The following is a 26816-nucleotide window of genomic DNA, read 5'->3' as shown; positions in this document are numbered from 1 at the left end:
GCGACTTTCGATATTTTCATCATCCTGGAATGAAAACAATAATATTTTGATGATGAAAAGAGCATCCTGAAATGAAAACAATAAGTTTAGATTGGGAGAAAACAACTTTTGTATCTGATAAGAAGGAAATCACTTTCCCTGAACCACCAAACAAATGAAAACTAACAATTTTTCTCAAAAAATGAGTTTCATGGAAAATATTTACTTTAGTGGAATAATGACATCGAGTTCCTCGACCCTTTATCTTATGATTTGATCATTTCTATTTCTTGATAGGGATATAACTCCATGGAAGAATGCCACCTTGAAGTGTTGGAAGTCACTTGTACTTGAAACCTACGCAAGTGGGTAGGTAGAGAAAAAATGGAAAGTTACATTCCGTCGCCACGTAATAGCGTGCGTGCATGTCTTCATCGCCGTTGTTTTTTGATTGGAAAATCGAATGGCTAACTATCAAGACTTTGGGCTTTATGGATAGTGAAGTGATCTTCAATTATATCAATTGAACTGAAGTGATGAGCCGTTGTCATGAAGTTTTTCTGTAAAAACAAGTCCACCCTTAGCGATTCTTTTATTTTCATGGTTGGTTGAGGCGTTTTCAGCTCGGGAACCGAAGCTTACTCATTCGAGTCAGACCAATTGCATCGAAACTGTTTTAGACCAGGCCACCAACACATGCCAAATGTCTAGATTTAGCCCGTTCACGTCATGCATATTCATTTGTAGAAGATTATTGATCACTAATATATTAGAAAGTCAAATCCAAAAATTTGGATTCCAGCTCATGGAATTTGACTGATGGGGCCGTGTGAAAAGGGATAATACTTGCTTTAATACCGCGTTAGAAAATACAACTCAAAAGTAGACTAAGAATACAACACGTGGAATTCGGCTAATGTGGGGGTGGATGCACATTCGCTAAAGGGATAGCACTTATTCCAATACTATGTTAGAAAGTTCAATTCAAATATTTAAACTATCAGGTGAAGATAGAATTCGTGAATATAAAGAGCATTTAAAATCTGTTGTCAAGCGTGCGGGATAATAAGTAGACAAACAAAGGCATCTTTGAACTCATGCATGAAGTTGATTTGACCTTCACATGGAAAGCAAACGTGAGTGTTTTATTGCTGGAGCCTGCATCACCGCGACGGCTTCTCCAAGCGGCAGTTTCACGTCAGAGCAATTACACGTGTACGTAGCCAATGTCATTACGTAAGTTCTTTTGACTAGGCGAAACCCTCGACCGTCAGACCATCTCCGAAGGTTCCCGACAAAAGAGACCGATGAGACCTCAATGTCTCTCTCTCTCTCGGTCCATTTTGCGGTCAGATTTGCATCGTGCTTGTTAGGGTTTGTATGATAACACTTCATGAAAAATATTTTTATTTCGAAAGTATTCTCGAAACACTTTCGAAACAGAAACGTATATGATAAAAAAATATTTCAAAAGTGTTCTGGAGAACATTTTTGAGAAAAAGAACACTTTTGAAGCAAAATTAAGGAAAAAAAAAAACTTGTTACTTGTTTCTTGTTCTTCGGAACACTTTTTGGAAACAACTTGAGGGTGAGCTTGTGCAAATCACCATAGCCCACCATCGTCGGCGAGGAGTTGACACGGCCGCCGACCCCAGCCCCGGCCGCCGCCGCCGATCGCGGGCCTCCGCCCTTGCCGGCCGCCGGTTGCAAATCTTTCCTTTTTGTGAAAAAAAATGTTTTTTTTTACTTGCCAAACGCGTTTCTATTCTTGAAAATCGTAGCCGGAAACACAAACACAAAAAAATGTTTCTGTCCTAAATATGTACCCAAGAACAGAAACGTCACCATACAGATCCTTAGGTTTTTGAATTCGGGCGTTAGTCCCCGACTCGCAGTGTCGCATCGGAGAGCCTGTCACGATGCTCTTATTTGATTCACCGCTCGACGAGTGTGAAGTTGGGTTTCGCCGGGGAAAGTGAAAGATCTTGCGAAGCAATAGAATTTAACCAATCGACTAAGGCTCGAAAGGATCCTGTTGAGTCTTGGATGGTGAAGGGAATGTATCCCACAATATACGCAGGGAAATTACATGAAAAATATGCCCCGAAATCAACTCGAATCACCGATCATAAACTAGTACATCACAACACGAGAGACGTAACGTAATTTCTGCATATTAAGAGTTACAATTGCAACCTCGAGAGAGTCCTTCATCGGTTTGACATTCGGGAGAGATTCAGAATTCGCCGTCCTTTTCTTTCTCCTTCAGTGTTCTCTCCTTGAAGTAGAGATGATGTTCCGTTAGAATGAATAACAGTTTAAGGTTAAATTGCCTTTGGCCGTTATTCCTTTGATTAAGGGATAGGATATCCTACATGGGTGGACCATCGTCTTTTCCATAAATCCCAACATATGGGAAATGTGAACCGTGTAGAATTTAAAGACACGGATACCTGTACTAGAAATGTAGAGCATGCTTAGATTAAAAATGAGCTACATGTGTTCTCGGATTGATTGATCAATTCTTACAAAGAATACATCCAAAGTAATTCTAATCTGCAATCGACGGTTATATAAAGAGTTACTAAGAAATAAACTTTGCTTTAATTTTCATTCCCAATTTCTTTCATTTTTAATCCAACTTTATAGCTTTCGAGACATAAAAAGTCATGTTCTTTTTTTATATCGCATGTCATTTTTTATATATGAATTTACAGTTTTTCAAACGTGTTCTTTTTTATATTGTCTATTCACAAAAGGTATCCGCTCTTTTCAATATATTTTTACTCTTGTTTTTCCTTTTTTATGAAAGTACAACCTATCAATTATTTCTCTTTCGAGAGTCCTTGAAAAAAATATCAGAATTGTTTTATGATATTCTCGTTTAAGACTTTGCTGCATAATTACCGGTAATCATTAGCAACACGAATAGTTCCTCAAAAGCGGTATTTTTCAAGTCTCAAAATCTGACTCCATTCTACTCCCCCGATCACCTTTATGATTAAGGCCATCACGACTTGTGACATGTCTTCTTTTGCTAAAGTTCATGCCTTCACTCGACGAAACTCCTTTTTGTCACCTTGCGAAAAAGATGTCGTGGCTTGGACTTTCATTGTGGGGCTCAATTTCACTGAATATAATAAATTTAATCGCACGACCAACGCGTGCTTATTGCTTTGTAATCACATAATTTCAACATGTTAGTCGTGTCTTCCGCTTCAACATCGCATTAGCTAGTAAATATGGGTCGCGTGAAATCCACGTCACAAACATGAGATCGTTAAAATAAAAAATAAAAAAGAGAGAACACCCGACGCAAAACATATTCTAAGGAGTACGAAATATTCTTACCATCGGATGCAACACGTGACTATTGCAATATCCAGGAATGAGATGCGAGATGCGCAACATAAGAACAAGATGCCCCCCATCCTAACACAAAAAGAGATTCAACTAATTGATTGGAGGCAGTTGAGCATATGTCGACCGGGAAAAAATACCTCATTCGTCACGAACCGATTGTATGGATGCCAATTCGATCCGAAACTTTTCAATTATGTCGGTTTAGTCCCAAACATTTACACGGAAGTCCGGTGCAGTCCCTCCGGTTAATGGATCTTGCTGAGGCGATCCGGTGATTGGTAGCCATCCTACGTGACGGATCGCCACGTCGGAGATTTTCGGAAAAAAATTAGTCGGAACGAATGTATCGAAATTTCCTGCAAAGTTTTTAGGATCAATTTAGAAAAATTTGTAAAGATGATGACTAAATTGACATATGTACATTAGATATAGGATTGATCGGGGAAATTTCCCAGCACGATGCGTGTGTTTATAGGTTGGCCGTTGAAGAAACCCTTATCCGAGCCATTGTTCACTTGCATTACTGTCAATTTTAGACTAATTGAGGCAGCAGTTACGGGGAGGAATGACTTTTCAGACATCCTATAATGTCCTTTTATGATTGATATCTCTAGTCAGACCATTCACTCAAGAAGTGGAATGAATCGGACGGAGGGCATGTCAATCTCTTTCCTAGTACTTTTGACATTGGCATGACAACTTATGTATTTATTTCAAAATAATTAAATAATTATCCTTTTTTTGTCGAAAATAAAAGTGGTATTGCTTTTTAAACTTAGGGTTTTTCTTTTTTTCGCTCTATTGGTGATAAAGTTTTAGATGTCGTAGAGTTCAACTTTTTCATATTTGGATGATGGAAAGCTGATTGATATACAAAAAATGTTTATTCCGAACCGAAAACAACAAGTTTGAATCGAGGGAAAATGACTTTCCCTTCTAGAAAGAAGGAAAATACGTTTCCTAAACTACTAAAGTAATGAAACTAACCGTTTTCCTTAAAAATGATCGCCATGAAGTTTTCAGCGAATCAAACGCTATCACTTTCTTTTCCGATTAAATGTTCGACTTCACAAACCCGAGATCATTAGGGTTTGGAAAATATATTACGCGCTCCGGATTGGACGAATACACCAAAGTGATTTCTCTCATGCCCCAAGCAACAGCAGCGGTGGACGAGAGCTCTTCCCTCTGTGAACTTGTGAACCTCGTTCGATTTATCATTCCCGTGTTCATGAAATCGCCCCGAGCGAGCCAAGGTAATCAAAATTTGGGCTCAAGAGGGGAATCGCTTATCGAGATCTGTCGCCCTTTACATCGATCGGGTTTGATAGCCTCGGATCGAATCGCTTGTCTCGTGATCAGGGGGCTTGCCATTGAAACGGAAGAAAGTCGACTAGCTAACGGTCAAAACTCACCGTTTCCGCTCCTCCCAATTTCGAGGAGAGGGGAGGCGAATCTCCTCCAACTATTTGTCACTAGCAATATCCTTCGCGCGCTTAGCAATTTTTTTTTAAAAATGTGTTAATTATCGAGTGTGCCGTGGAAGTTCTTGATTACCGAATTAAATAATTAACTAAAGAAAAGATAAATGACTTGTCATCGGCTATAAATAATCGCCCCATCCGCCGTATTCCCTACCCCTCCGCCTCTTCCCCCTCCCCGTTCCCAAGGAACTCCTCTCTCCCTATCTCTAATTTCCCACCACAAAATCCAGCAAGAGCCCCGACCCGTTTCATGGACCCGCCCAGATTCGTGATCGAAGCTCCCGAGGCCGCGTCCATGGCGAAGGACGCCGGCCTCGCCCTGACGGACCTCCTCCCCACCCTCGTCGGCGATGCCAAGTGCCTCGCCCGCACCCCCATCTCCCGCTACCACGTCGGCGCCGTCGGCCTCGGCTCCTCCGGCCGGATCTTCTTCGGCGTGAACCTCGAGTTCACGGGCCTTCCCCTCCACCATTCCGTCCACGCCGAGCAGTTCCTCGCCACCAACCTCGCCCTCCACTGCGAGCCCCGCCTCCTCTCCGTCGCCGTCTCCTCCACCCCCTGCGGCCACTGCCGCCAATTCTTCCAAGAGATCCGCCACGCCCCCGAGATCCAAATCCGGGTCTTCCCCGTTAACGACCCGGACCAGGAACCAGACCCCGCGTTCGGCCCATTGTCCCGCCTCCTCCCCCGGCGGTTCGGCCCGAGCGATCTCCTCGGCGAGGAGGTGCCTCTTCTCCTGGAGCCCCACCACAACGGGCTGACCCTCTCGACCCGGAACCCAACCCACGAGTCCTCCTGCAACGGCTTCTGCGGCGGGCCCGAGGCCGACGAGCTCGCGGCGGCGGCGCTGGAGGCGGCGAACGAGTCGCACGCGCCGTACAGCAAGTGCCCGTCCGGGGTGGCGATCGTGGACCGCGAGGGGAAGGTGTACAAGGGTTCGTACGCGGAGTCGGCGGCGTACAACCCGAGCCTCGGCCCCGTGCAGGCGGCGCTGGTGGCGTACGTAGCCAGAGGAGGCGGCGGGTACGAGGGGATCGTGGGCGGCGTCCTGGTGGAGAAGGAGGGCGCGGTGGTGAGGCAGGAGCACACGGCGAGACTCCTGATGGGGCTGGTGTCGCCCAAGTGCGAGTTCCGGGTGGTCCACTGCAGGTCGGGCTAAGCGGGGTCGGGTTCATTCGCTTGATGGGTGGGTGGGTGGATTCTGATTCTGAATCTTGATATCGATGTGCAATTGGTGACTCTGAATTCGATCGACCCATGTTGTTTTTAGGCCTCCCCAGAAGAAAAGAAGACTAGTGTTCTCAACTCTGTGTCCTTTTTTCTTCTTCTTGGCTGAATTACAATAGTATGCTGATCCTAAATCAGATTCATCAAAATGAAATTTGGATATGATTGTGAGGTTACCCGATCAGATTAGATTACAATATTTTAATCATAGCTGTCAGGCATTAGGGACATAGATGACCGGTCCATTTTCCGAGCGGTCCAATCATTGAACCAGTCGCATGGTTTATATTTAGAAATTCTTTCATTAAAAAAAAAAATTATTCAGTCCAGTCTTGACCGATTGGTTCGATTCTCTTTGGAACCAGAAATCGCTTTATAACCTTTAGGAATAAGACCCAATTGGCTGATCTGGTCCGGTCTGGTCCGGATAGTTTTCATTTCGATTGGTTTATTATCCTTAGCCTTAGAATTTTTTGAAACCGCAACCCAACTTCCCCCCCAATAACACAAAAAAAATTTTGAAAAAGATTTTGCACTTTGTAAATTCTGAACGATATGCGTTGAATTGAGCCAAAACGTATGAATATTCTTTTTGGTGGCAACAGCAAAGCTAGCAAAGTTGACCTAGCTGTCCTGGGCTGATCATGGATGTCTGAGCTGTGCGCTGTGCTGCTTTGTCATCTTACAGATACGGGGAAAGGAGGGCGAAAGCGAAAGCTAGCCGGCTTTCCTTTGCTTTGCTTTCTCTAACAGTATGACTAGGAACGTCCTAAAAGCAGCAAAGATTCGGCTATCCCCGAGGCCCAGGATCGGTAATCAACAGCATTTCTTGGATTATTATAAAACTGATATGGTCCTCTCTCTCTTTCACTCTATGTTTGCTTCTGCGTGTGATTAGCGAGCCTGGAGCTTGGGACTTCCAAAGTTGCAAACTTCTTTCAGAAAAACTCCTTTCGGTTGAAATGGATTTCAGAGTCGAGAACAACCCCCACCCATTTTGGATAGGGGTGATCGGTTCTAGAGTTGGGAATTCCATCAGGGAACCGCCCACCCATTCATGGTCCGGTCCTCAAGTGGGTCCATAGAACCCACGATGACAAACTCAGTGATGCACGTGGTAATCACTCACATGAAATGTTGGCCAAGGGATCCAGATGATGTTTCGATTTGTATACCAAGGTGTGGAACATATTGATTCGGTATTGAGGACAGTTTTTTTATGGAATTCAATCCGCGGTTTTCACGGACAACTTTACCGGTCATGGGAACTTCGATCTGTGATAGGGGACATGGACATGTAGGATATTGCTGGGTTGTGATCTCTCAACGGGGAGGGACTACGACACCGACACTTAGAATGCGAAATTGTCGTCAAAATGATGTGTTTTGCTCAGGATGCCTAATTTTCGTTCTTGAAATAGAGCATGGAATTATCGTCCACATGAAGTGTTTTCGCCAGTGAACAGAAGATGGTGAACAGATCCAATATTGAAAGCACAAGACAGCAAACAAGATCGGACAAGAAAATAAGCAAACATACCGTCTTTGTGGTATTCAAATAGTACAAATCATCAGAAAACAAAGGATATTTAGAGGAGGACAAAATACAGTACACAATACGGAGTGGAAAACAAAAGATAGTATCCAAGTACTAGAATTAGCATCGCATTGCGTGTTCTGACCTACTTTCGAATATCCACTGACGGTAGTCTTGGATGTCGTGCTCTTCTCGCATGACCGCACCGCACCGCAGCGGTCGAAACTTGATCGGGCATTCACTATCTATCCTCATTGAGATCAAGCAAAGAGCAGAAAGGACAGAGCTTAAAGAATTTCAAAAAGGGTCGTGCTTTCAACCAAGGACCTCATGCTTTGTAGGATTTGCCATCACTAAAAGACTCGAGTTGACCAGTTTACCTTCTTGTTTGATGGATGAAGACACGGAGACAGTGAGTCATCCGTTTGTCTTCCTTAAAAAGACAAAAGCTCAATGAACATCTAATAAGTACTGACGCGGCCCCAGATATATGAACATTTGTTTATCCAGTTCCTTTTCAACTATTCTATGTTTAAAGATATTATATCTGGACAAAAAGAAAATGCACAGGAATTCCCAGATCGCGACAAGAAAGTGATCAGGAACAATCTACTTACATATCATCAGAGGAAATATACTAGCAAGAATTACATTTCCATTTGATGTTTCAAACTGCATACACCAATAACCAAAGCCAAAAATTCTTCAAGAATTGCAAATACGCAATCAGAAAACAACTTTCAAACGTTGCTTCACCGTGGTGGCGTAAATATACATGTTGAGACTGCTTTTGCTGTACTACAGCTGATTTAGAGAGAATTTTATGGTATGATTTTTAGGTGGAAGTTGCGCCTGCTGATTTATCCTTCCAAGGAGAAGCAGCTTCTAGAACAAGATCACCGACCCCTTTAGGTGGTCCGATGCTGCAACGCTCAGTGTTATGCATTTGGATGGCATCCCTAATTTTTTGGAACTACAGATAATTCAAGAGAACAAAGGGAGATCAAATACAAGATCGGATGCAGCTGTTTGTTTAAGTTGCATGATAAAAAACAAAGCCTAATTATATGCTACATGATCAATTATTCATACAGAAGATTCCTGAACCATGGTCTCATGCCTAAACAGCAACTCTACCTCATAAATATCATCAAAGAATCGTAGATGTAGCAATAAAAGTTTCTGCATAGACACCACCGCCACCTACATATGTGAAGATTTAAAGTTGTTTCACCAGATTCACATGAAACTCTTTACTTCTTCAGACTACCCAGCCCCAACCCATGATTTCAGGAACCCTAGAAGATCACCAATCCTCACTTCCAGACTGCAAGCTATTCAGTTACCAGGTTTTAAAGTTGGAAGGCATAAATAGAGTAGACCTTGAGCAGCCACTGAATAGACTATCCCTCAACTATTTTTGTTGTCCGAACTTTGAAAAGAAAATCTACCTGACTAATCCAGACTCCAATACCACCTTAAAATCCTGCAGTCTCATCTTGGAACCCAATTTTCTCGTCCCCCTTTAGCAGGTCATACTATCCCGTCTCAACTTCATTGATCCAAATTCCCGATTGTTCTACCAACATAGCGCAATGAGTATCTCACCGGAACCAGCTGTATAAACGCATGAAAGATTATTTGAGAGACTTACCTTCGCAAGTGAGCATGAAAAGGACTCCAGTTGTCCATCAGCACCACGATAGAAGTGAAAATAAGGAAGCACTTTCACGCTCAAACTCTTACACATTGGCTTATTCTCATCAAAATTGACTTTTAGGAATAAGATTTCGGGGTGTTCCTGGGCCGTCCTGCAGAGCTGATGGATTACCACAAGAAAACATCAGCACAAAACCCATATTGGCTTAACACAAGAAAAAGAATTCCAACAAAAGTGCAAGGAAGTGATGGCAAACAGGTTCCAAAATTCATTTGATGTATCTTGCCCATGGCCAACTTGAGTTTCTACTCTAGGATATATGAAACTGGGTTAATCAGCATTGCATCTTTTTATAAATTGTCAATCCTTCCTTCTAAGGGACACATTTTCTTGACAAAAATACCACCTGTTGGAGAAAGAATCCTAGACCACATGCTACCATGATCAGCGACTTATTTAGCACACTCTGCATATCTTTTTGTCGCAAATGCCAGTATTGGTTCAAAAGACCACAAATAGTTTAGAAGTTCTGATTTTTGGACTTTGTATTCTTCGGAATAAGAGAATCTCATGTCTGTCATTCCTAAATATTTTTGCCTCTCAAGCTGTTGTCCATACAGTACTTAATACTCTTTGCCACATGCAATTCTAGGCATTCCATATACAAACTAACACTGCTTCGCATATAGATGACTTATGCTTCATTTGTTTCAGTCGATCAAGCAAACAAGTACCTAGATACCCGTCAGAACAGGAACACTGAATTGAGCAGATTCTCATTCAACGTGCCACACTTCAAATAATTCTCAGTAAAATGTGTATAAAGGTCAACCCTAATTCCTAGGTAGAAAACAAGACGGAGTAAAATTGAGAAGAATTCAAAATCTAAAATGACACCTGCATAAATTGAGTGTATTCTATTTCTCCTGCCATTTATACAATCAGCGACCACAATATGAAATGAGAAATGCATGCCGTCAGGAGAATACTTTGAAGTATATAATGTCCGGTAGAAAAGCTGCATATATATATATATATTTTATCGATGGGGAAGGGATCAAGCTGGCCAACGGGAAATGACAGATAAAATCAATGTGTCAAGACAATTCCTTTATGTTGACTGAACCATGAAAAGAATAATAGATGGGACACTCACCTTGGGAAATAATGCTTTGCAAGAAGCACACCAAGTCCCATAAAATTCAACAATTACTAGTCTGTCTCCAGCTTGACTTAACGCACTCAAAAACTCTTGTGTAGAATGAATGTCAACCATATTGGGTCCGGCATTCCTCTCCCACCATTTTGGCTGATTTGTTTCAGTGACAGTTGCATGCGCCTGGAGGAGAGCAACCAACAGGGAGAAAACATAAACAAAACAGTCATAAAACAGAAATCTTATTCATATGTGGTTGAGTGCGCATGTGTTGGTAATTTTGTACATGAAGTATACATATGGGAACATATTAATAGAGTACACTTGATTTCTTTTTTCCTCCTCATGGTGGACCTGTACTATCAAACGCTGATGCATCAATTTAACAACCTACTCCCAAAGCAATTGCCCACTAGCTTAATCAGGCTCCCTCGGTGTGTGTGCGTGTTTGTGGCTTCCACTTCTGTACAAGTCAGTTTGTGATTCACAGATGATCTATCGACAACTGTCAGAAATTTATATCTGTCTCGAAATCAAGAGTAACAAAATGGGTAGGGGTTTCAACTGGTATCCACCCGTGATATTAGGTTCCATAATCGGTACCATGTTCGTCTGGTCAAAATCCCCTATTCTTGAGTCAAACAAGGGCCAGCAAAAGGATCATATCAAGTCAATAGTCTGTTAAATTTGCATCTTCGCAAGTGCAAACTTCTGTGTATGTACAGTGCAATATACTTGATCTTAGCCTGTAAAACATTTTTTTAGCTCTAGGCTGTTGCTGGTCTCTTATTGGCTCAGGATACCACATCATTGGAAATCAACTGATTGTCCAACCTCAAAGGATCAACGTACGAACTGAAGGAAACCAGAGCACCGGCAGACAATACATTACCAGGATTTCTTGGTTTCATTTGACTACAAAAGTGTAGGATGGAGCAAGACCAAAGAAATGGGATGTATAAACCAAAAATCCTATCCAAGATGAGGTTTCCCTCGCTCATTTATTTCCTAACAAGCGCTTCCGCTCGAAATTAATGCTGGTCGGTCATTCAGTCCTTGTAATCCTAGAGACTCCGACAATCATGCACAATACAACAATCCCCCAAAGCACTAAAAGAACCAATCCAATTGAAACCGAAAAATATGAACTTGCCGGGGTTAATGTGCAAAACAGAAATCGCAACAACAAGCCGCTCATTCAAATGAGTCCTCACAAGTTCACTACTGTCAAAGAACACATCCCGCAAAAGCAAGAATTTCCCCAGAAAAAGAAAAGGGAAAAAATTGCACCTTTAAAGAGGCAAATCGCTTTCGGGGTACGAAACCAAGACCCGCAACACCACCAGCACCACCACCACTTGAACAATTCGCGGAAGAATCAGACCTCTTGTGGAGCTTCTGAGGAGGACAGAGGGCATGCCGGCTCGAAGAGGATGTCGTCAGAGAAGAAGAGAAGCGCAATGACGACAATCGAACCACATCAGCCATCTAAGCCAAGACCCAACCCAAAAACCAAAAACCAAGGAGAAGAGAGGAATCGAAGGCACCGAGTATCAATCCTTTCTTCCCCTCGGAGCTTCGTGGGCACCGCGAAAGATGGGGCAAAAGCGCAGCTTTACGAGAGCTTCGGAACGAATGTCAGAGAAAGAGATCGGAGAGACATGGGAACCGGAGCGTCGAAGCCCGAAGGAGGTTCTGGGGTTTATCTTCTCTTCCCTTCTCTTCGTCTAGCGTTTGCGTTTGTGGGTAATGCGAAGCCGAGAGACGTCCGAGTATCTGGATTGTTGATTCCCTCAGTGTGCCAAAGTGTCACATGTGAACCACAGGGAACCGTCCGCGACACGAGCTTCCCCAACCCCTCGGTCGTTTTTGACGTTAGTTCCGACACCAAAACTCAAAACCTCAAAACCCCGACTCGCCGGATATTATAAGCTCAGCCAAAGTTCCAAAGATGACCCCGAAGAACCTCTTACCACTCGATCAACATGACTCAATAACTTTTGAAAGTGCCGAGCTTGATTTTGGCCCCTCCTTTTCCAATGGCACTTCAGTTTGAAAAGACACGTTTCTCTCTCTTTCTTACTCGGTCGCACATTAAAAAAAAAAGGAAAAAAAAAAAACGTGTAGAGAATCCCGAATGTGTCCCCACTTTATACATCGAAAAGAAATGGTCACGATTTCTTGAGTATAAATCCGCTGCAGACGTGAAACGAGAGCGGTAATGGGAATGTCGTCATAGGAGAGCACTGCGCCTATCTAGATTTTCATTTTTTACTGGCAAGCTCTTGAGATTCTGCACCCGGAAAAATCACGCCTTCGAAACCGGCGATCCAAGTGGCCCACCGCCGCTGCCGCCTCTGAGGACCTGCGAGGCCGTGCCTGAGCTCGCTTGATGTTACGACGTCGTGGGTCACAGCAGCCATTCGGATTGCTAAAGAGCCTCTCTGGCCGTTCTCCGATTTTTGGGGTCAAATTGGTTGTCCAAGCGGGCCTGGAAAAGAATCTCATCCGCATCGGGACGACTTTTCCCCGGGAAAACGAAAGAAAAGTAAAGCCCTGCGTTCGGGTGGTCCTTATTCGAATCACGTTTTCCTTCCACGATTCTACCCTGCAATAAAACAGAAACCAGATTCCGGTCTCTGCCCGACATGCGAAACAACAAGAGCAAAATCGAAAACGTCAATTCCAACGCTCATTACCGAAATCAGGACAGCCAATGCCATCCCTCTCCATCTGTCTATCATAGGAGACGTGTTTGTTCTTGCGTCTTTCGCTCACGCGAAAACAGAAGAGAACTCTGAAATTGCGTTCATGTGGAAAATACTATGAAATACCAACTACAAACGACATTAATGTAGAGGCCGCTTGGGGAAATATAATTAAGAATTATGTAATTTTATGTCTAGTAATGGTTTTTCCTAATTTGTTTGTCTTTGCGTTGGTCAAGCACTCCGCTTCGTCTTCGTGACTCATTGAAGGACACTTTTCTTCGTGGAAAACACACTTTTATCTTTGATAATCTTCTCGTCTTGGAATTTTTTTATTTCCCAGGTTTGTTTGCCGAACATGTTCGACTTGTTTTGAAAGATCTCAAGCAGAAATCCTCGAGACTCTATTTTTTTTTTTTGTCTCGCTTCTCGAACTCGAAAAATCCCCGGTAGCTTGTTTGTCGAATAAATCTCTAATTTTTCATGGACTTTTCAAACGGGGAGTAATCGGAGCATAGTTGGGAGGCTGTGATTGAAAGGAAGAGGGAGTGCCAAGCGTGAACACGGAAAGTAAAACAGAGAGGATATAAAGAATGCAGTGATGAATGAGTGCACGTGAGCGAGCCGAATGCAAGTGGGACAGTAAGCAAGGTAACAAAATATTAGGGTTGGAGCTTTCGGGACAAGAAAACTAAAAGAGAATTTTAAAAAGAAAATTGTCATTAAAAAAGGACCAAAAAAATAAAAAAATAAGGGGAAAATTAAAATTGTCATTCCAGTTTGGCAATTTGACTGTAAATTTTGATGAAACCAATTATCAAGCCAAGTGGTTCCGGTTGGTGGCTCCTCGTCTGAAAGTTCTTTTCCATATGCCAATCGTAACCTTAAAATTGAACCATCTAATCGGCTGTCGCTAGCCTCATCGACCTTCCTATCTTAGACTTCACTAGTAGCCTAGACTAGTATCATAGGGTGAATGTGGCATGGTTATGCTAGTGTTGGGTTCTTTGCGACTTGAAATAATTTTTAGAGGTGAACGGTTCGGGTTTCGTAAAAAATTTACCTAGAACCCGAATCTATTCATCGGAATAACTTTTTTATTTTTTGGAACTTGAAACCTACCGTGCACACCCCGAAGCCCGAAACCTACCTTGTCACAAGTTATAGGGTCTATCCATGTTCCGCTTGCATACTCAATTGAATGATTACAGTGAATCATCAACTTCAATAATCACCACTTACTAGTACAATCCATTAGCCACAACTTATATTTAGGCACTCGAAAAATATGAAATATTAACAAAAGTCAATGTATCAGTCATGGATATTGTCGGAAATTGAAATTCAGATTAGTGGTTCAAGATTACACATTCATTGCCGAATGCCATAGAATACAGCACCGCGAAGACATATAGCAAGAAAAACACAAAACCTGATTTCAAGTTCCACCTACCCGGAACCTAAAAATTACCCTCAGAACCGATTACCTAATTTCTTGAATTTGAAATCTACTTTGCATATCCTAGAACCCGAAACCGAACCGGTTCTTCGATTTCCAATTCTACCATGAAATCACGCTCATCCCTAATTATTTTGGCGAATAATGTATTGCTTTGAAGATTTTTGTGGTATTAATTTCATTTAGGGTGTGTTTGGTTTGGGGAAAACTCCGTGATAAAGAAAAATGCTTCGTGGGAAATCACTTTTCGGGAGCATAGTTAATTTTTCATGGTTGGTGGTATGTGATTGAAAATGATTTTTGATGTTTGGATCTCATTCGAAAAATGACACTAATTTCACGACTTTATTTGAGAAAAATTAAAATTTTCAGCAAATTTTAAATAATTTATTGTTTTATTTTATTATTTTCTTTCATTTTCCGTCTTTCTCGGCTTGTGGTTGGCCATATGCGAGGATGAGCTCGCCCAAGGCCAGCGAGGCTTGGCCTCGCCGATCGGTCGCCGTCCTTGGTCGTGGCCGACCACCGATACAGGAAGAATAAAAAATAAAACTTAAAAATTAAAAAAATTAAAAATTTAAAAGAATAAAATATTTGAAAAAGAAATTAGTATTAATATATTTAAAAATGTTAAAAAATTAGAGAGATATAATTTTGAAAAGAATTTTCACTTTTTTAGATTTAAAAATTTATTTATAATTATGAGTATTCGATTTACTGGAAAATATTTTTCGATTGGCTAGTCAATTTTTACAATCCAACGGATGAAAGTCGGAAAACTTTATCAGAAACAAACGCACCGATACAAGACATAGAGAGAGAGAGAATTATGGACAATCGCGACGTTATCGAGTCGACCGGTTTCGAACTCGACTCAGTATTCGAGCCAACGGAAAGGAGACAGAGGTACAGCTACGACTGTCGACTGTCGAGCGTCGAGCTTCAGAAACTGAACAGAGCTTCCGGCAGTTGATGCGACGCAGACGCAGACGCAGGGGTCGATCCATCTGAGATATAGGGAGCGGGAAGAAGACAGAGAGAGCGGGGCGAAAATGGCGTACCTGAGCATGGGCGAAGCGCACCGGAGGATCACCGACTACCTCGGCCGCTTCTCCGACGCCGTCTCCTCCCAGGACGTCGCTTCTCTCAAGCACCTCCTCTCTCTCTCCTCCAACTCCCCCTCCCTCCTCTCCCTCGCCGATGCCCTCAACCTCTTTCAGGCCTCTCTCTCTCTCTGTGCGACGGACTATTTCGCGGAGCCTCATTTCGACCGATCGATTCGTCGGATTGACTCGTGTTTGTGTACTTCCAGGATGCGAACAGGTTGATAAAGCAGTCGGATAAGTACTCGCAGTTCGCGGAGATTGTCGTGCCTCTCTTCCGTTGCCTTCAGAATTACAAGCTCAACAATTTGGTCGATGCGTATCACGCCTATGAGAAAGCTGCCAAGTAATTTTTTTTTCCCTCTTGTTGCGTCTTTTTCTGAAGTTTTTGCTCTTTGAATTTGAGGAGTTGGTGTAGAAATGGATGCGTTGGGAATGAGATTGTGCGAATTGGTGGAAATTGCAGTGCGTTTATTCAGGAGTTTAGGAACTGGGACTCTGCTTGGGCACTGGAGGCGTTGTATGTGATTGCTTATGAAATTAGGGTTCTTGCTGAGAGGGTAATTTGTTGGTCGTTTCTCAGTATCTTATTTTCTCTATCATGCATTTTTGGTACTTTTACAGTAAAGTACTCGAATTCGTCTGTTGGGTATTTGATTTTGCGTGTTGATTTTACTAGGCGGATAGAGAACTGTCTGCCAACGGGAAGTCACCGGAGAAATTAAAGGCGGCTGGTTCCTATCTCATGAAAGTGTTTGGGGTCCTAGCTGTGAGTCTCTATGTTCACAATTCAACTCGTTGCTTCATCTTCTTATCATGAATCGGTTTTGCTCCATTCTTGGATTTTCCTGCTACTCAGATTCCAAGTAGAATTGGCACTTTCTTTTGCATTAACTGATATTGGAGATCTTTTTGGTCCAGGGGAAGGGCCCCAAACGTGTGGGAGCATTATATGTGACTTGTCAGCTGTTCAAAATTTACTTTAAGGTAAAATACTTTGTCAACTCGTCTGTTGCTTATACGGTTATCGTCCTTGTGTCTCCTTTTTCTGATAATGTGGAATATGCAACTCAAAAGCTAGTCCGGCAAATAGTAGTCCAAACCTCGTCTGAAACCTTTCTTCCATAAGTAGTTGATGTTTGTTTTGCATGAAATCTAAGAGGCGCTAGCATTTTTTATTTACAGCTCGGTACAGTTCACCTTTGTCGCAGCGTCATAAGAAGCATTGAGACTGCTCGGATATTTGATTTCGAAGAATTTCCTCAAAGAGATAAGGTCAAAACTTATGCTGATTGTGTTGCTGATGCTGTTCCTTCGCATCTTTTGTAACTTTGTTTGCAGCTAGATAAATAGCATTTGACTGTCATGCATTGCCAGGTGACATACATGTACTACACAGGTCGTCTGGAAGTTTACAATGAAAATTTTACAGCTGTAAGTAGTCTCATTGCCTTATACTTCATGTGACATTTCATTTTTTTTGGGATGAATGTTAAATATTTTGCTTTGATGATACGGGGCTATCTGAGGCTCTAAGCCTTGATTTCTTGTGAATGTTGGATGAACCTACCAGCATCTACTAGTTAAGCACTTTACAATGGCCCCATACACAATGCGAGGCAATATGCTATGCTTTAACCCCTTATTTCTTGAGGATGGAGCATCGACATACCAGTTAAGCACTCTACACAAGGCTCACTTGCACGATAAAAAAGTGACTTGCTCTTTTAAACAAGATTTGCTGGCATCTTCTCTTTGTTTGATTGCTCCGGCTTTGGCGTTATGATATTTATTTGATTATATTCCATTCTTATTTGGCATACTGATTTGATGCAAAGTTGTAATTTACTGTTCTTGTCTTGGGCTTATGAGTTGTATTCCTCTTTCCTGGCAGGCTGACCAAAAATTGTCTTATGCCTTGGCACATTGCAATCCTCGTAGTGAAGAAAATATAAGGTTTGTTCAGATGTCTTGCTGAATTTATATTTGCATTTTTTTGGTAATGACAGGGATTCTCCTGACAAAAGTGGTTTTTTCCACACTTAATATTGTCAAGAGTTCTGTTTCTAAGTTGATGTTGATATAAGCAATAGTGCTATTTGTCAACTAAACTGTATGACACCAGCATAAAGTCACATGTGCTGATTGATGCTGTGCATATGCATACCTGGTTTTCCTATTGGATCGGATCATTTTGTCCAACTTCCAGTCAATGGATTTTGAGTTTGAGCACTTCTTACTGGATTCCGACTTATTCCAGGGAAATTACTTTTTGGTTGGCAGAACCAGAGAAATTGGGTGTCTTACTGGACTCCGACTTATTCCAGGGGAATTACTTTTTGGTTGGCAGAACCAGAGAAATTGGGTGTCTTACTGGACTCCGACTTATTCCAGGGGAATTACTTTTTGGTTGGCAGAACCAGAGAAATTGGGTGTCTATAATGTTGGGATGAAAATATTTTATGAAATCAATTGGCTTAATGGGCATTCCTTCTTTGACATGTCGACGAGGAACTAGTTCCCCATTGTTTTCATTTGGTACTAAAATGACTTTTAGAAAATCATATACCCTTTGGTTAACTATTGCTTTTCGGTTCATTTTGAGTTGTCTACTTTTTCTCTCTTCCCTTGGCTTTTGGCAGCAATAGCAGGTGCACTTCTTGCCTCTTGATTCTCTGTTTATAGTGTTGTTTGCATCATATAGTTAAGCTTTATGTACAAGATGATCTCTGTAGCTACATTATGGTGAGAAACTGATTTTCATGTGTTTCATAGGATGATATTAAAGTACTTGATACCAGTGAAGCTTTCAATTGGAATTTTACCGCAAGATTGGCTCCTGGAGAAATATAACTTGGTCGAGGTATGATCTGCCTGTCTGCTTTTCCTGTTGAGTTCTATGTTTTAGTATTCCTGTGCTATGTGCTCCATTAGGTTGGATGCCAGTGAGTGGTGTTTATGTCTGTTGGTGGCTTAACTTATCATCGATGGATGTTAAAAGTCCTGAAGGATGGAAATAAAAGAGCCAGCACAACTAAGTAGTTCTGTTATTCTTACCGCGTGATGATCAGTTTTCAGTTTATTTGATCCATAAGTTGTCTTTGGTTATATGGGAGACATTAATATCCCGGTCATCCATTCCCAAGTGACAAGATATATTTACTTTTACAGTACAGGAATATTGTGCAAGCTCTAAAGAGGGGTGACCTTCAACTTCTTCGAAGTGCTTTAGAAGAGCATGAAGACAGGTACTTCGCTTTGGTTTTCTGCAATAGAAAGAAAGTCACTATTTTATGTGACCTTCCTGCAATATCACCTGATATAGATGGTGGGGACAACTCGAATACTGAAGCTAACCATTTTTTTTTTGGTCAGGTTCCTTAGATCTGGTGTATATCTTGTTCTAGAGAAGTTGGAGCTCCAAGTTTATCAAAGACTGCTGAAGAAAATGTAAGCTCTCGTGATATCATTTTTCCCAGTGAACTTATGGTACTATTAGGAACAAGAATAAATAATCTCTGATAATTCTTTCATTGTTGCTTCTCTTGGATAGTTACATCATTCAAAAGCAGAAGGACCCGAGCAAAGCTCACCAGATGAAGTTGGAAGTTATTATCAAAGCATTGAAATGGCTTGAGATAGACATGGATTTGGATGAGGTATATTTTAATATGCCTTATTAGTGCATATTCTCTCTCTCTCTCTCTCTCTCTCTCTCATCGTGTTCATCCAACAGCTAGCTTGATCAAGTGGTGTGTGGAATTGGCAGGTGGAGTGCATAGTTGCCATATTGATACACAAGAACCTCGTGAAAGGTTACTTTGCCCACAAAAGCAAAGTGGTGGTCTTGAGCAAGCAAGATCCTTTCCCCAAATTGACTGGAAAGCCTGTGAATGCATAGAGATGGTCTATACGTTATACCACAAGTCGAGATTATGCAGTTCTTAATGGCAGGAGGAATGCTAGTTATCTGATGTAACAATCCGATCCAGGTGTCTACAGTGTATTTCTTCGTGCTCCTGTTTCTCCATCAGTGAAGGAAATGATCTCCCTCCTGGTGCCGTCAGCGAACACACCTCTTGTTACTACGGTTAAATCTTTTTTTTTTTAATCAGGTTTCCTCCTGGACCTTCTGCTGAATAGCCTCGACGGTAATTTGTTAGGCTTGTCGGATGGGGAGATGTTCCAGGTCGCTCCATCTCATTAGTTAAGGAAATATGATGAGCCTTTTTTCGGTTAGATTGGAGAGTTGCAATTGCAACACTTGGTTTTTGCCATGGATTTTCGTTTAATTGACATCCAATTTTGTGCATATCTTGCTGGTGTTTGAATAAGAACTCTCTCTCTCTCTCTCTCTCTCTGCGCGCTTGGGTGGGGCTACAGCCCTCGAACAATAAATTAACATCATGGAGGCAAGAACATAGTAGGATCCGAGGGATTTTTTTTTTTTTTTGGTCAAGTAGGATCCGAGTTATGGTCTCGCTGATACAAGCTGAAATAGATCTTTGGCGGTTGTATGCGATGCAAACTAAGGTTTGTGCGTCGAGCGTTTTCCATGGCTCAGGGATCGTGATAGCAGATAGAAGGGAAGTTATATGCGTGGGCAAACAAAGAAAATCCAGACAAGAAGTCGTCAATTCACGAGAAATCATGCTATACATTGGAAAACTTCAGTGACTCATTTGGGGAAAAAAACACAAAAAAACAAAAGGTCCCCCAGGTTCGCCGTTTCCACATTCTCTTTTCACGTGCTCTTGAGACGACGACGACGACGACGACCACGGCCGTGGACAAACGACTTTTACTGTCCATTCCCACAAATGAGGTGACAATTCGACTTTCATACAGTTTTTTCAGGCTGATGTCTAGGAAATGTCAAATGAAACAATTGTCAAGGATTAAAATTTTATTTGTCTGCACTTTGGCCACGTATTCCGTTGTAGTCTAGTTGGTTAGGATATTCGGCTCTCACCCGAAAGACCCGGGTTCAAGTCCCGGCAACGGAAATTTTTTCCTTGCTTTTGTGCCTTTTTTGAACTCTAAGTTCACTTTCTCTTTATTATAATCATCGGAAGGACACGAGATTTGCGACATATGTTCCACCAGTCTGCATAAAAATCTTACACCTACACTTCACAAAGTAAAATGCGAACGCGCCTTCTTGATCATATCTCTTATTTTTCACCATGACGATACTTGTTAAAACGACCAAGCAAAGAAAGTTTCCGCTTTGGTTGTTTTTTTACCATGACGATAACCGTTAATTAAATAACCTAATAAGGAAAGTTCTAGCTTTCTATGCATTATTATTTTTTCTCATCATGAATATACATAGTGAATTGAAAAATCTCTTTGTTAAGTACTTATTGTTAACAAGATACATTTTCCCCCCTCGCACGAACTTGCAACCTAAATATAGATATTGAGATACTCTCAAGGCACTCGTGAACATAACCGCATATATCTAATAAGAGCAGAAATAAAAAAGTTGATCAATTAAAAAAAAAAAAATATTCGTAAGTAACTCAATAAGAGTTTGTAACACAAAATTAGTCCGGAATTTAACTGGAGAAAAGTTGGTAGTTGCTTGAATAAAGGGTGGTAATTTCATATGATAGTTGGTAAACTTAAGGCGTTGACAAGAAAAGTAACCATAATGTAAAAGGAGAGAATTTTCTTTTCGGAAAAAAAGATAAGTTTGTAATAAGAAAAACTAAGGTAACTAAATTAAAGAGTAGGTAATGCAAACTGATTGGTAACTTTGTCAAAGAAAAGTTATTAATCTCTCTAATTAAGATTGGTAATTTCTATAAAAGAGTTGGTAAATTTATCAATAGGCAACTAAGACAAATAAAAGTTAGTAACTCGACCAAAAAAATTGCCAAAGTTAATAAAATAAGTAAACATTGTTAAGCAACTCATATGAGAATTTTTAAACCCAACTAATTCGTAACATAATGAGAGAAAAACTAGTAACTTGCCCGATATAAAGATAGGTAAATTTCATATAAAGTTGACACAGTTAATGTGTTTATAAGAAAAACAAATAAAAGTTGTTAAACAATAAGAAAGGTCGATAAATGAAATAAATAAATATACATTCGTCAGTAACTCAAATGAGAGTTGATAGCTGTAAATTAATTGGTAATGTAATAAAAAAATGAAAAATTGGTAACTTTAAGGTGTTAGCAATAAAGAAAAAGTAGAAATCAATAAAAGACAAGAAAAGGCAATAATATGCAAATTGTAACAAAAAGTTGGTAACTTCATAAACATTTCGGTAAGTTAGTTACAAGTCATGGGGATATCAAGCGTTTAGTAATTTTTTCAAACAGCTACTCGACACTTACCAGTTATTTTAAAAATCTCTAACATAGGAAAAAATCTATTCTTTTAACAGAATAATAAAATCGTCCCGACGTACTCTCATCATATTCAATAATATATATGTATAATTTGACTTAGATTAATCTCCATGAATGCACACAAATTAACTTTGTTATACACATGGGTAAGACCCCATCCATAAGGTTTTAGCCATGGGTCCCAAGGTCACATTGAAGAGGAACCTCGTGATTTGACCATGACGGGCTGCGACAATCAAATAATTTATTTGACCATTTAGTCGAATAGATATCGCCATGGTTATAGGCATGAGTCATATCGTGAGGGAACCTCTGGTCAGCTTATGCATTGGACATTGCTACTTAATGTGGAGAAATTTCTTAACTTCTGACACGTGCGGGCTCGTATACCTATTGAAGGATTTGGTAGCTTCGTCTCAAACTGGACATTTCATGCTGATATGAGATGGTTATTGAGAAAGTAGTTGCGCTGTTACTCTTTCCAAAGATAGCAAGGGCGGATACATGAAGAATGCAATCATGATAAAATAATCTCATGTGAGGGGTGGGATAAAGATAGATAGGATATATCTCCCACTCATTTTTGTTTTCTCTCCCCCTACCCACCCATGGCCTCCACCCACAGCTTCCCTCCAAGCTTCATCTTGTTGCCGCCACTGGACCTCGAAAAGTAGAGAGCTAACAAATGCAGGAAGAAAGATCAAAATCGATTGTCCGTGCTTGAAGGCTTATTGAGTTGGGGGCAAATCTATGGAAAGTGTTGGAGTATGATTTTGCTGTTAGTTCTGTAAAATACAGCCTTCTTTCTAATGAGAAAAAACAGAAAACTTTCCTGAATACTAGTTATTCTCTCTCGAAATTTTGCCCCCTCAAACTTCTAACGATAGGATTACTTCGGAATTGGTAAGATCTTCAACGCAAAAAAAAAAAGGGTTGGACTCATATCATCGTGACTTGGTTCTGATTTCTCAAATTTTCTAAGAACACCGCTTCCAATAGAAAATGCAAGCGACCTCATAATCTTGGCAAACGTGCGGCAACAAAGCAGGCATGCTCATTTCCTGAACGAACTTCCATCGTGCTCACAAAATTACTCTACGGAGAAATTTCCTTTGTCGCTGAACTTTATGTCCCTGTAAAGTTTTTGCCACCACCCTCAGATTCTCACGGAATTGAACCACCGGCGCTGGTTGCGCCAAATGTAGTCCTTCATTCACGTGTGTCTACCTGGTACTTGTTGAAGCCTCACGACAACAATTCATGTTACAGATGACCTCATCTTCTGCAGAGAAAGGAAAACAGTGCCTGTCTTCACATTGCAGAATCAGAGAAAACAAGGCGAATATATCAACTGGGAAAAAGAAGGGCAAATAATTGACAAGATAGAAGAGTGGTAGAGAGTAGAATGTGCACTGCAAGCTTATACAGAGCTTGACGTATAAGATGGAAAACCTTGTTCTCATTATTGAACTAATTTGAGGAGACTCCAGACATATAGCTCTTAAATGCTGCTATAGGAGCGATTTTCCATTTTACCATCCGTAATCGGTTATCTCTGTGATGGGGGTGACCTCAAGAAGCAAACGATGATCATAGAAACTATTCAGGAGTTATCGCGTGTAATCGGTGCCTCGATGCCTGTAGATATTGTCACATAACCCCATTGGAACGGTAAATGTGTGGAAAAGATTGGCGGTTCAATGACTGTAAAACCATTTTGTCTGTTCTATCAGTAGCTGTATCAACCATGGACGAGGCCACAGGATAAGGCCATAAGCAAGATGGCAGCTTCCTTCTCTTCTTGTGGGAACACCCGCTGGAGATTCGCTGAGTAACGCTTGCTCAATCTCGTGGCGAAATCCTCCAAACAAAGCTCCTTCGTCTCTCCGTGAGATGCCGATGTCGGAGAGGGAAGCTTGGACCTTTTCTTGACTGTTTCTGATCCTTGATCAATAGCTGGTTTACTTGCTGGCCTCTTGTTGTCTTTGTTTTTTAGCTTACACTTTGCAGGCAAAGTCATAGTAGGAAAAGGAACAATCGCACCGTAAGGGGCAGCGGCGGCGACAGCCATGGCCTGCCTGGCTTTCCTTTGCCGGATCCCACAAGCATTGCAGAGCGTCTGTGCCTCAAGATAAAAGGATGGAGTTGATTAAATTTCCTATAGGAGAGTCTTTACTTATTGAAGGTTCTCCAGAAGCTTATCTTTAAGGGGACATATCAGTACTTCGACAAACAAAACATCAAGAACATTTCCTATTTGTGAAAATCCTCAAAATGATGCTTCTTATCGTTCTAAACCTAACAATTACTGAAAATTATGAGAGACCTCAGTTCAAGACACATAATTTTGAAGAAAAAACGAAAAAAATCTCAGAAGACAGATTGATTACTCTTTTCTCTTGCATTCTCCGAAAGTTAGTTCATTACAAGAACAAAGTTTCAGAGCATATGATACTTAGGGAAGGATCGCTAAGCTTTTAAACCCAGATCAATGATCTGTGATTATATCACCAAGGGAGTACTAAATTTTAAGGGTAAGACTAGGAAAGAACCTTGGGACCTCGGGGACCACTTCTCCAGAGTGGGGTTTTCGATGTGTTGCAGTCGACACAAACCCTAGCCGTGTTGTTGTCGCTGCAGCCACCATTAGTAACCATCTGTGGACATGACGAGGTAATTGAGTCAGGGTACGACTGCTCTTCAGGATTGTGAGCTGATGATTTGTTGGGTGCTGGTCTCTTTTCTGAGAATATTGTCTTCTTCATCATCCTCATCTTTGACGACGTCCACTTAAATGGCGGTGGCGACGACGACGATGAGGAGCCATGTTCGACACGTCCCTTTTGATGATCCTCGTTAGCTCTTTGATATTGTAATTTCTGGGATGTAGCTACGCCGATTGGAGCCGGCAAAGCCTGTTTATCATCAGAGAAGGGTTGATCTAGTTAATGAGAACTTGAGGCAAGCAAACTGCAAATATATATGTCCTGCTCAGCAGTTTGTCTTAGGACAGCTTTATTAATTTACCTCTGGTTTACAAGCTGACGGCGGTGATGCCCTGTAGGAACATCCACCTTGTTCTTCGACGGAGCTATGGAAGACATGATTTGGGGTTGAAACCCAAGAAAAGCGCGAGGATGAAGCTTGACGATGATGATGAGGTTGAGGTCTTGAAGTTAAGCTTTCCTCTTGATGCTCGTTAAGCTCTCTTGTACGATAGTCTGGAGCCATTTTTGTCTTTCTGTATGTTAGAGAGAGAGAGAGAGAGAGAGAGAGGGAGAGAGAGAGAGAGAGAGAGAGAGGGTCTTCTTATGTTTTCCTGCAAAATTTGGCGCTTATGTCCTGAAAAAGACGAAGCAAGCATAAGAAATAAGAAAGGCAGGCGTGACGGTGTAGAGTTGGACTCTTTTGAAGGGAAGCTTGAGCACTGAAATTTTTCACAGGTCATTCACGGGACTTCTTGAGATCACAGTGAAGTTAAAACTTGAACTTGAAAAAGGATGGACTAAAAGAGAAATTACAATGAAGAGATCTAATGGATAGAATCTATTATAAATGTGTATCTTAGAAGTGAAATGCTTATTACTTTTACGAGAACATAATTAAACCGATTCCATATAATTTAGTTGGATAATTAAGCAACTCTAAGATACAATACTTTGTAAATTAGTTGATACCCGATATATAACTGAAAGATTTGTTAAGTAGTGCCATCGGGGCATCAACTAAGTTTTGTAATAGTGCGAAATGAAGATTAGGCTCATCAACAATATCATTACTTATGGAGCAAGTTTTCTCCATATTGTTGGAGTTGGTGAATACTTCGGAGACCCTTTTTTTTCATATTGGGCACGTTCGCGTGAACTTAGAGGAATCGAAGTATGAACCGATGATGTGTGACTCTTGCGCATGAAATGTTGGGGGTTCTGCTGCCCGGATAGCAGGTGGGGGCTCCACCAATGAGCGGCCGGCGGCTCGGGGCAACGCTCCAGAAACAACATCGGGTTTTAGGCTTGTGTTTTAAGTTGACCCGTTTGTTGTGGGATCAAAGGGATTCGGATAGATTTGGGCTTTGGGCTCATTTTAAGTTCTATATATTATACTCGTATGAGAGACCATTGTAATGTATGGTTGCGGTTGTAAACCTAAATATCATAGTGAAATCCTTTTGCGGGACGTAGCCCTATTTCTAGGGTGAACTTGGATAAATTTGTATGTCATCTATTTTTCTATTTCCTGTGTGATTGTTCTAATTCGGTTTAGGATATACCCCATCACATACCTCATATTTAGAATCTCCGGACCGCCGCCGCAACCATCAACTCATCCGGTACACCACGTCACTCAATTGATCAAGAAACGAAAAATTGCGTTGAAATCTAGTACGACTCATCATAATATCGTTGAAATGTGATTAGCTAAGCTTGATTTGAATTTGATCAATCTTAGGCAACAAAAACCCAAGAATTTGATGGATGAGAGTGTTGCATTGCATGGACCTTGGGAGCAGTATCATACTGAGCAGCTGCTACTTTGCCAAAAACTCATTGAATGCTTGTGCAGTGTAGAAGCGACATTATAGGCACATCAGAGCAAACGCAAAAACCCAACAATTGGTCTATATCGTCGCATGTTTTCTATATTTCTCCTAAAACCTAATTTTTGTTTACGCTTTTGTTCCCTCAAACGCAGGAAACCTAGATTTTTTTATATATGTTAGACAAAAATTTCTTCACGTCAGCTGATCATGCCACGTTAGATAACCAACATACACG

The 26816-nt window shown here is 41.2% G+C and overlaps 4 protein-coding genes and 1 non-coding gene across 6 annotated transcripts; 3 read left to right on the top strand and 2 right to left on the bottom strand.

The window, feature by feature from the left end:
- The first annotated feature begins 4980 nt into the window (after positions 1–4980).
- Positions 4981–6275, top strand: LOC115740745 (cytidine deaminase 1-like). The gene is made up of 2 exons (XM_030674325.2): positions 4981–6083; positions 6122–6275. Exon 1 carries the CDS (start codon positions 5077–5079, stop codon positions 5983–5985), a length of 909 nt encoding a protein of 302 aa, XP_030530185.1. The 5' UTR covers positions 4981–5076; the 3' UTR covers positions 5986–6083; positions 6122–6275.
- A 1910-nt stretch (positions 6276–8185) lies between these two features.
- LOC115740737 (thioredoxin-like 2, chloroplastic) lies at positions 8186–12267 on the bottom strand. Of its 2 annotated transcripts, none has more exons than XM_030674317.2 (4): positions 11697–12267; positions 10407–10607; positions 9245–9409; positions 8186–8563 (listed from the first exon to the last, which is right to left on the bottom strand). In XM_030674317.2, exons 1-4 carry the CDS (start codon positions 11892–11894, stop codon positions 8426–8428), a joined length of 702 nt encoding a protein of 233 aa, XP_030530177.1. In that variant the 5' UTR covers positions 11895–12267; the 3' UTR covers positions 8186–8425. The 2 variants fall into 2 exon arrangements, with proteins under 2 accessions (XP_030530177.1, XP_030530178.1); XM_030674318.2 differs by having other exon boundaries at positions 10407–10589; positions 11697–12263.
- Positions 12268–15403: 3136 nt separating this feature from the next.
- LOC115740744 (enhanced ethylene response protein 5) lies at positions 15404–19952 on the top strand. Its single transcript, XM_030674324.2, has 13 exons — positions 15404–15793; positions 15886–16022; positions 16143–16236; positions 16356–16445; positions 16598–16663; positions 16862–16951; positions 17054–17110; positions 17571–17632; positions 18452–18539; positions 18848–18924; positions 19052–19126; positions 19230–19335; positions 19446–19952. The coding sequence occupies exons 1-13, from the start codon at positions 15626–15628 to the stop codon at positions 19575–19577; spliced, it is 1242 nt and encodes a 413-aa protein (XP_030530184.1). The 5' UTR covers positions 15404–15625; the 3' UTR covers positions 19578–19952.
- A 657-nt stretch (positions 19953–20609) lies between these two features.
- TRNAE-CUC lies at positions 20610–20682 on the top strand. The gene has a single exon. It is a non-coding gene; the product is annotated as a tRNA-Glu (tRNA).
- A 2798-nt stretch (positions 20683–23480) lies between these two features.
- Positions 23481–25494, bottom strand: LOC115740748 (GATA transcription factor 21-like). The gene is made up of 3 exons (XM_030674330.2): positions 25069–25494; positions 24594–24956; positions 23481–24160 (listed from the first exon to the last, which is right to left on the bottom strand). The coding sequence occupies exons 1-3, from the start codon at positions 25270–25272 to the stop codon at positions 23783–23785; spliced, it is 945 nt and encodes a 314-aa protein (XP_030530190.2). The 5' UTR covers positions 25273–25494; the 3' UTR covers positions 23481–23782.
- Between the last annotated feature and the right edge of the window lie 1322 nt (positions 25495–26816).

Source organism: Rhodamnia argentea, chromosome 4, assembly GCF_020921035.1.
Source record: "Rhodamnia argentea isolate NSW1041297 chromosome 4, ASM2092103v1, whole genome shotgun sequence".
Taxonomy (NCBI): Eukaryota; Viridiplantae; Streptophyta; class Magnoliopsida; order Myrtales; family Myrtaceae; genus Rhodamnia; species Rhodamnia argentea.
This window is presented reverse-complemented; position numbering and strand designations above follow the sequence as displayed.

Excerpts from the sequence above, each read along its gene's own strand:
- LOC115740745 (XM_030674325.2), top strand. The coding sequence starts at position 5,077 with ATGGACCCGCCCAGATTCGTGATCGAAGCTCCCGAGGCCGCGTCCATG.
- LOC115740737 (XM_030674317.2), bottom strand. The coding sequence starts at position 11,894 with ATGGCTGATGTGGTTCGATTGTCGTCATTGCGCTTCTCTTCTTCTCTG. Across the intron at positions 9,410-10,406 it reads GCAAAGCATTATTTCCCAAG|CTCTGCAGGACGGCCCAGGA; the intron begins GTGAGTGTCCCA and ends GTAATCCATCAG. Across the intron at positions 8,564-9,244 it reads TTTCATGCTCACTTGCGAAG|TTCCAAAAAATTAGGGATGC; the intron begins GTAAGTCTCTCA and ends AATTATCTGTAG.
- LOC115740744 (XM_030674324.2), top strand. The coding sequence starts at position 15,626 with ATGGCGTACCTGAGCATGGGCGAAGCGCACCGGAGGATCACCGACTAC. Across the intron at positions 16,237-16,355 it reads TTAGGGTTCTTGCTGAGAGG|GCGGATAGAGAACTGTCTGC; the intron begins GTAATTTGTTGG and ends TGATTTTACTAG. Across the intron at positions 17,633-18,451 it reads CGTAGTGAAGAAAATATAAG|GATGATATTAAAGTACTTGA; the intron begins GTTTGTTCAGAT and ends TGTGTTTCATAG.
- LOC115740748 (XM_030674330.2), bottom strand. The coding sequence starts at position 25,272 with ATGGCTCCAGACTATCGTACAAGAGAGCTTAACGAGCATCAAGAGGAA. Across the intron at positions 24,957-25,068 it reads CGTCAGCTTGTAAACCAGAG|GCTTTGCCGGCTCCAATCGG; the intron begins GTAAATTAATAA and ends GATGATAAACAG. Across the intron at positions 24,161-24,593 it reads GTGGTCCCCGAGGTCCCAAG|ACGCTCTGCAATGCTTGTGG; the intron begins GTTCTTTCCTAG and ends CTTGAGGCACAG.